The sequence below is a fragment of the Hemitrygon akajei genome, chromosome 16 (assembly GCF_048418815.1).
Source record: "Hemitrygon akajei chromosome 16, sHemAka1.3, whole genome shotgun sequence".
Taxonomy (NCBI): Eukaryota; Metazoa; Chordata; class Chondrichthyes; order Myliobatiformes; family Dasyatidae; genus Hemitrygon; species Hemitrygon akajei.
The window spans coordinates 48,662,866-48,671,815 of record NC_133139.1 but is presented as its reverse complement, the minus strand read 5'-3'; the positions used below and the strand labels follow the sequence as shown (position 1 = coordinate 48,671,815).

The 8,950-nt window shown below is 44.4% G+C and overlaps 1 protein-coding gene across 2 annotated transcripts in view; it reads right to left on the bottom strand.

The window, feature by feature from the left end:
• Positions 1-1,561: 1,561 nt before the first annotated feature.
• The window catches only part of LOC140740031 (E3 ubiquitin/ISG15 ligase TRIM25-like), a 35,796-nt gene continuing 28,407 nt past the window's right edge, over positions 1,562-8,950 (bottom strand). For both annotated transcript variants that reach the window (XM_073068840.1, XM_073068841.1), the window contains exons 5-6: positions 7,839-7,987; positions 1,562-3,262 (exon numbers count right to left, since the gene is read on the bottom strand). In XM_073068840.1, the coding sequence (XP_072924941.1) occupies positions 2,718-3,262; positions 7,839-7,987 (694 nt within the window). In that variant the 3' untranslated portion in view covers positions 1,562-2,717. The remainder of the gene's footprint in view (positions 3,263-7,838; positions 7,988-8,950) is intronic.

Sequence of the window (8,950 nt, the reverse complement as noted above, 5' to 3'; positions counted from 1 at the left end):
ATGTTGCTGTAATCATAAGATTTGTTGCACTGGGGTTAAGTGTCTGTAGCATGAGGCCTCTCCTATGTTGTATGGTATATTACCCACAGAGAGCGTTGTTATAATCCCGCTGTTTAAACATCTGTTACTACCCACTTGTGTTTAATAGTGTATCGTATTTTATTCTTTTTATTGTTATAACGTACTGACGAGGAATCAAGGGGCAGAGTGTACGGAGATAAATTGTCCCTAAGTTATATTTGATTCCTCGTTAGTAGTATGTGCAAAAGTGTGTAAAACACAATGGTGTCGGCTGTGAGTGTGAGGGATGTTCTGAGAATCTACAGAAGTCCTGGTTCCCAGCTTTGAGAGTAGATAACAGTGAAAAAAATGTTTTCTGCAAAATCTGATTTCTGTAAGTTTTGTGCCTGGACCTGAGAGGTCACGAGAGGTGAGCTACAGCGTGGTACTATGAAAAAGTACTAGGGAGTGGCTTTGAAAGGTACAAAGGGTATATTTCTTTGTGCAAAACGAACTCCCAGCTTTAAACTGAAGGCGCGAGCAGTGTTAGAGTCAGATTGACGCAAGGTAGAGCAAAAGAGAAAACCCGACGTAGGTTGGAGACAAGAGAAAACCTACAGGTGCTGGAAATCCAAACAAAGCACACAAAATGCTGGAGGAACTCAGCAGGCCTGGCAGCATCTATGGAAATGTCGACGGTTCGGCCGAGACCCTTCATCGCTTTGTCCAGCACCTTCATGAGAAGGATTTCCCGGTGGCCTACCATTTTAATTCCAATTCCCACTCCCATTCCGGCATGTCAGCTCACGGCCTCCTCTACGGCCATGATGAGGCCACTCTCAGTATGGAATAGCAACACTGGATACCCTCCAACCTGATGGGATGACCACCTCTTACCCGTTCTCCTCACTTCGCCCTGCTGCCCCTTCTTTTCCCTCTCCTCTCAGATTCCTCCTTTATCACTAACACCTCCCAGTTTCTTACTTCATTCTCTACTCCCCCACCCACCACCTTCTAGCTTGTAGTCCCGCTGGCCCCCACCCCACTTTATTCTGGTTTCTTTCCCTCTTCCTTTCCAGCTTTGATGAAGGGTCTCGGCCCGACACGTCGATTGTTTATTCGTTTCCAGTCATGCTCCCAGTCCTGCTGAGTTCCTCCAGCATTTTGTATGTGTTAAACTGTAGAAGACGTCGGAACCCGGGGTTCTGCTATTTTATTCAATTAGATGGTTTATTCAATCTATCTATTGATAGATAAGTATTCTTTCTTTCTGTATTTCAGCGCGGTGCAATGGTTAACGACTAGTCTTTATACATTCATTATTCTGAAGAGCAATTCTTCCCAGTGTCCTGGCCAGTACTTTATCCCTTAACCAACTTCAATACAGGATGGTGTAGCCATTGCCAAGATGGGTGTTTATGGGACCCAGTTCAACACTCCTGCAGTGCACCAGTGTCTGTGGTTCAAAAATACTTGGATCTAAAGCAGTTTCAGTGCAGATCATGAAGTGTGCTACACACATTTGCGTATCTTGTGAAATTAACGACAAATCAGCACAATCTTTGATATATCAGCACTTTATTTTTCAAAATCCAAAATATTAAACATTTTAGCAGCTTTCAGTTCACCAGCAAGAATAACATTGGCATTCGTGCCATTCCATAACAAAATAAAACACTTAATACGCACCAATCGGAATACAAGGAATTCCTAAACGTTTCACAATGTTTCACTGGCAGTAAGAAAGGATCAGTCATATTTCAGTTCACAGGTTCCACTACAAGCGCAGCAGCCAACACACATCAGCTCAGGAGATAAAGAAACTCAGGTGGGACAGAGAGCTGAATAGGTCTGAGAAAGGTCAAAGCAAAACGGTCCAGTGTTTTAGAACGAAAGGAAAAGTCGCACCTCTGGGAATTAGAGATGAAACACGGGGCTGGATTCTCCTGTGCTGGGAAGTCAGCAACAAGATCAGGCCTTCATCCCCTACTCGGCTGGTCCACAAAAGTCCCAGTTCCCTACGGGGCGTCCGAGGCTGGAAGCTGTGTCTCGGGCAGGAGGGGAAGAAAGTTTTAGTGGCCAACTAAAGATTGCGGGATAGAGGCTGCCGTACTGTTCACAATCTGTTAAAACCAAGGGCCAAAATCAACTAAGGGGTCAGCCGCCCGAGGTGGACATTGGAAATGGGGTGGGGGATGCGTCATCGTTGATCCATTACTTACTGAACAGTGAGCTGTTGGACCGAGTGGAGACAAGACTGCAATTGCGACCAGGTCTCTTCCATCCCCATCCCCGAGCCATCGCATGGGCTAGAAGGGGAAATGAGCGCTCAAGCTATGGCCAGGACACACGCCCTGCTACTCCCGTAGATTTAACACCGTCACCCCCTTAGCTTTAGGGCAACGTCTTACAAGTGAGGGGGATCGCCCAGACTTTCTCCTTGCCTCGGCTGCCAGGAGAGGTTCTGCTGCTCTGAACTAAGCACTCAGCCCTATCAATGAGATTGCTGTACAGGAATGCATTTAAGTTTTAAAAAGCAGGCACGAGAAATGTGTAAAATCACCACTCAATCCTAACCTTAGAAAGAATGAGCTCAATCAAAGATGGTGTAAAATACGCAGGTCTGTGGGGAAGGGAAAGGGAGTGAGACTAATTGAAAAGCACTTTCAAAGACCCAGGCACAGCGGGTTGGTGCTGTTTCGCTGTATGTGGCCAAGTCACTTGAGAGAACAGAGGGTCAGAGATGTGGTGAAATCTCCGATCTGTAGTGCCGGGTAAAGGGGCTCGGTGAATGCCGCTTCCTGGAAGCTGTGGATTAGGGTGAGTTTCCTATCCGACACGCTGTAGAACAAGATCGTTCCAGCCTCAAAATCCACATACACTCCCACCCTGGAAATGCTCCCCACCGTCAGCTTGGTGTCGTTGTCATTGTGCAGAGCCAGCACCGAGCCCACCAGCGAGTAGAGACACCACGACTTGGAGTTGCGGCCCAGCAGACACTCGGTACCCTTGCCCTTGCGGCTGATGGTCTTGTAGCAAAGCCCGATCTTCCAGACTCCGCTGTCCCCAGTCACCTCCACTTCCCAGTAAGAGCGGCCCGCCTTCACCCCCTCGGCGCACAACAGCTGCTGGCAGCAGTCGAACCGCTCCGTGCTCCTGGCTACCGGCTGCCTCTTGGCAGACAGGGACACCGTTCGGTTCCCGTCGGACAGGATAAACTGGGCGTGAGTCGAGTTCAGATCCGGGGTCAGCCGTTGTCCATCTGTAGATTCAGAGAGTCATAGAGTCACAGGGCACGGAAACAGGCCCTTTGGCCCCACTTGCCAATTCTGACCAAGATTCCCATCTATACTGCTCCCATTTCAAAGTTCAAAGTAAATTTATTATCGTAGTACGCACAGTATCACCACAATCTACCCAGAGATTCGTTTTCTTGCAGACATTCACAATAGAACAAAGAAATACAATAGAATCAACAACACCAAGACTGACAGACCAACGTTCAAAAGACAAACAGCAAATACAAAACACGTAAATAAATACTACTGACAAGATGATTTGTAGAGTTCTTAAAGTGAGTCCATAGGTTGTGAAAATAGTTCAGTGTTGAAGCTGTCCATACTGGTTTAGGAGCCTGGTTGTTCCTATTTGCCTGCATTTGGCCCATATACTTTTAAACCACATAATACTCTCTCTCTAGCTACTACACTTACCTTGTACTGCCGCCATGCACCGTGCAACGAATTAACCTGTATGAACAAAATGTAAGACAACCTGTACATTGTTACATGAGACAATAATAAACCTAAATTTAAACATATCCAGTGTCTTTTAAATGTTAAGGTACCTGCCTCAACCGTTCCATCTGGCGGCTCATTCCATTTATTGATTGTCCATTTATAGAAACAAATAAGCTCATTTTTGTTTAAAATTGGAGGTAAGATGGAACCTCTAACCAGAGAGTGATAAATCTCTGGGATTCATTGTGGGTATATTTGAAGCGGAGATTGATAGGTTCGTGATTAGTAAAGGTATCAAAGGTTATGGTGAGAAGGCAGATGAATGGGGTTGAGAGGGAAAATAACTCAGCCATGATCGAATTGCATAGCAGACTGGATGGGCAGATGACCTAATTCTGCTGCTATGTCTTTTGATCTTAAGACCTAAACCTCCACCCTCTCATGATAAACCTATACTAATTCCTGATTCTTCAACTCTGAAAAAAATGTTGCATTCATCTTACTTGTGCTCCATGATTTTATAAATCTCTGTAAGATCACCCCTCATTCTCCAATGCTCCGGTAAATAAAATCCCATGGAACTGCGTGGTAGAGTTCTCAGGGTAAGGATCAAAGGCCATTATTCAACCACATTGAATACGAATATTCTGTCCTGCACTATGATGAGAAAGAAACAGAAGTGGGAAGAGGACAATCATCTCTTCATCCCCACTCTACCATTCAAGATCATGACCAATCTCTTACCTCAGTGCTACTCTCCTGAACTAAAGCTCTGTCTTAATACACAATTGATCACTCTCATAAATAGACTCAGCAACGGAGCCTCTGCAGCCTCTTGGGGAGAGATCTCAAACTCCTGGAGGAATATCTTGTGGCATAGAGAAAGTTGATGGTCTGAGTCTTATTCCCAGGGTGGAAACAGCTTTCATATGCGAGGGAAAAGTTTAAAGGGTTTATGAGGCAAGTTTTTAATACACAGAGTGGTAGGTACACCACCAAAAGAGGTGGTGGTAGCAGATATGATAGCAATGTTTAAGAGGCATAGAGGGATTCTCTGTCTGTGCAGAAGATGGTATTAATTGGATTGGCATGGTCAGCATAGATTATAGGCTGAAAGGCCTTCTGTATTGTATAGTTCATTGTAAAGTCTGGTGAGTCAGTCAATAATTATATGTTACAACTGGTGTATTTATTACATTCTAGAGATAAAATGAAATCAGTATTTCCATTCCTCTCACAGTGATCTATTCAAAGTACAATATGAATTCCCAAAGGCATTATTATTATCATTGAACCCCAAATTAGTGCCTTGAACTTGGAAAAGCTGGAATTCCACATTTACTTCCCAATAAATAAAGCCATTAGCTTCTGGAATCCTGCTCTGTGGGATGGAGTTGATGTGCGTCCTTCCATCCACAAGTGGGAAAATGATGAGAAAGTTCCCATCAGCCAGGGAGCTGCCACATGCAGAGTCTTCCACCACATTTCTAAGTTGGAGGGAAATGAGATAAAGCCAAGCCTTACTTTGTCCAGATATCAGGGGAAGTCACAATTTGACATCTCCTCCTCAGTACAGAAATCATCCATGGTTCTGTTTTCCCTCATACTGTAGGGCTTCAGAAACATGGAGATGAGACTGTGAAGGAAGCCACCTGATCCATTATGCTCAATACAGACAAAATGCATCAATTTTGATGCTCCCATTTCCCAGCTCTTGATCTGTAGTCTTATAGTTCACAGCTTTGCAAGTCCTCATCCAGGTACCTTTCAAATACCATGAGGGTTTATGGTCTATTCTAGAACTCAACTACTCCTTGGGTGAAAGAACTATTACCTTAACTCCTCTGAATGACTGTACATCTGTGGCCCTGGTTAACAACCTCTCAATTAGTTCCCCACTCAGACTCCTTTACTCATAAACAAATAATTCCAGCCAACTTTTGCAACTCCAGCCCTGGAGACATCCTGGTAACTCCCCTCTGCAGCACCTTTAATACATCACATTCTTCCCATGGTGTGGTCATCAGAACTGCACACAGTGCTTCAATTGTGACCTTACAAATTCCAACATAACGTTGCTGTTCTATGTGTCATCCAATAAAGGCAAATATCCCGTATATCACTTTATCTAACCATTTTACAACTTTCAGGGATCAGTAGACCAACTTGCCACAGTCCCTCTGTTCCTCTACAATTTATTTTACTATCCTACCATTTAGTTTGCCTGTCCCTTGTCCATTAACTCATACTTCACTGAACTGATGACATTTACATCCACCAAGCCAGTCCACTGATACCTTCCTTCAGCTTAGAACTCCTGTTGTAATTATTGACCACACCAATTAATTAATCACAGCCCCTACATCTGTCCAGGCCAGTAACATATATGAGGGGTGATTGATAAGTTCGTGGCCTAAGGTAGAAGGAGTCAATTTTTAAAAAACCTAGCACATTTATTTTTCATAGTCCCCTCCTACTTAGTCCAGCAGTCGTGCAGCATACGAATCTTGGACCTCCAGAAAGTGTCCATAGATGGGTGATTGATAAGTTTGTGGCCTAAGGTAGGAGATGAGTTATACAGCTCTCGTTACATGAACATGCAGTTCAACTCTTTGAGTGATTATGCAGAAAGTTTAAAGTTAGTAACTCATCTCCCTCTACCTTAGGCCATGAACGAACTTATCAATCACCCCTGATGAGTTACTAACTTCAAACGTTCTACATAATCACTCAGAGTTGAACTGCATGTGCATGTAATGAGAGCTGTATAACTCATCTCCTTCTACCTTAGGCCACAAACTTATTGATCACCCCTCAGAGCTTGACAACCAATGGACCTGATAGTGAGGTCTGTAGATCCCCATTGCACACACAGCTCTCCAACCACTAACACCCCAGTTGGCCTTTACTTCAGTCCCTGAGGCAGTACTTTATTTAATTTCCCACTTTCAAGACACGAAAATGCTGGAATCTGGAGCAACCAATGAGATGCTGGAGGAATTCAGTAGGTCAGGCAGCATCCATGGAGGGAAATGCAACAGCTGCCATTTGAGGCCAAGACCCTTCAGTTGGACTGAGGGAATGAAAAGGTCTAGAATGTGCAAAAGGCCAGAAGGGATTGTCGAAGACCAAGAGGAGAGTTTGAGGCATGAGAAAGGATCATCAGTGGCAGTAGGGATTCTTTACCATGGAAACAGATGTGGGGGTGATGGAAGAAGAGCACCACATAATGGTGGTTGCAGAACTTGAGGCGAGGTCGCAGATGGATGAAGGTGAGGTCTCAACTGAGGACAGACCACTCTGCATCAGAGCGGGAGAGGTCAGAGGGGATGATAAAGATACGACAGCTGGAGCTGGTGTCAGGTGCAGCATCCGGAGAGGGAGGTGAGGTGGTGAGTTAGGGGGTGGGGAATAGGTTCAAAGGAGTGAAGGTTGAGTTTGAGGTCAGGGAATGGTGGGGGATGGTGGCATGATCAATAACATATGAAGAACAATGGGAACCAACCGTTGTGTCTGAGGCCCTGGGCTGGAGAGCAGCTGTGAGATCCTACTTTCCCTTAGATCCTAAGGGTGTTTACTTATCAATCTATCATGTGGGTCTCTATAAAATACCTTGGACCCAAATGTCTACAACAAAAACACTGCCCAGAGCCCATGGTTCTCTGTGTAGGACGCACACCAGAAGCAGTTGTCCATGAGATCCTTGGAGGGTATGTAGCCACAACACTCCTAACATATCATCATAATTATACCACTGGTAATTGTCACACAATAGTAATGATATGGGATAAAAAGATAAAATGCCAGGAACACTCAGCAGGTCAGGCAGCATCTGTGAAGAGGAATATGGGTATATACCTATCATACTGTATGTCTTGGAAATATTGTTTACGTTAAGAAGGATGGTTTCAAAAGTCATCTGTGCTCAAGAAGGTGACATTTACAGGGCTGTGAGGAAAGGACAGAGGAACGAGGACTGGATCCTACAGAGCAGCACGTCTGGAAGAAGAACGTCTTCTTCAGTATTGCATGATGCTTGGTTGCACAGAAAGGCACCTTTACATTTTGGCTCATTAGCAGTCACGTACTGCCACTTACACAAAGAAACCAGGCGATCCCTGTCTTTCTTCACATGGGAGACAAGCTCGAAGTTTTTCTGTGTGTGATTTTTTATCCTATCCAGTTTTATTTTATCCAGGCAAGGATGAGGCCGAGGCGACTTGAATGGTTCTGATGCATTCTTGATCCTGAAATATCAATGCAGTATGTTAGCCATGTAGACAGTGACCACCCAAAGAAAGGCCATCACTTCATCCACCCTGGCACGCACACAGTGATCTGGCCTTTACAATATGAATCATTCTATCCATGAAAGATAAAGACACACAAAGGCCTGTTCAGGAACAAAAGTCTGGGATTCCACTTTAACATTCTTAAGCAGTCGTATCTACACTAACACTTGCGGCCAATCACTTTTATATTTGCGTGGAAGGTAAGGTGACTGTGGATAAGCCAAACTGTAAAAACATTTTTTTTTAATAACAATATGAAAACAGCACTTGCAGTTATATTGCACATTTAACCTTGTTAAACATCTCAAGGTATTTTTTAGCAGCATTATCTGAGAAAGGTTGTCACTGAGGGCAGATGATATTTGAGCAGGTAAGAAAAGAGACAGGTAGTAAGACAGATGAAAGAGAAAGAGAGACAAGGAGACAGAGAGAGAAGTATGAGGGAAGACATACAGAGAGTGTGTGAAGAACAGAGACAGAGAAGAACAGGAGGAAGAGAGGCAGAGACAGACACAATGATACAGATAGATACAGAGAGACAGCCAGAGGGGCAGACACAGAGATAGGTCTCAGAGGAGATGAGGCAGAGAGATTTTAGGAAGAAATTCCAGAGCTCAGGGTCCTGGTAGCAGACGGCACAGCTACTACTGTGAGGCAGAGCAAGGAAAGTTGGCAATACAGAAGAATTGAAAGAGGAGACAGAACTCAGAGGGTTTAGATTAGAGGAAAGGATGAATGTAGGGGGACAATTGTGCACATAGGTATGCATCTTAAAATAAAGGCAATGCCAATTTAGAAGCTCATGTTGGACAAGTGGGTGCTAGTGAAGATGTAACAGTCATCAGGATGTGAGCAGGACCATGTTGGAAACTGCAGACTGTTATCCCTGAAGTTTGAGCAGGAGATCAGAAAGGCATT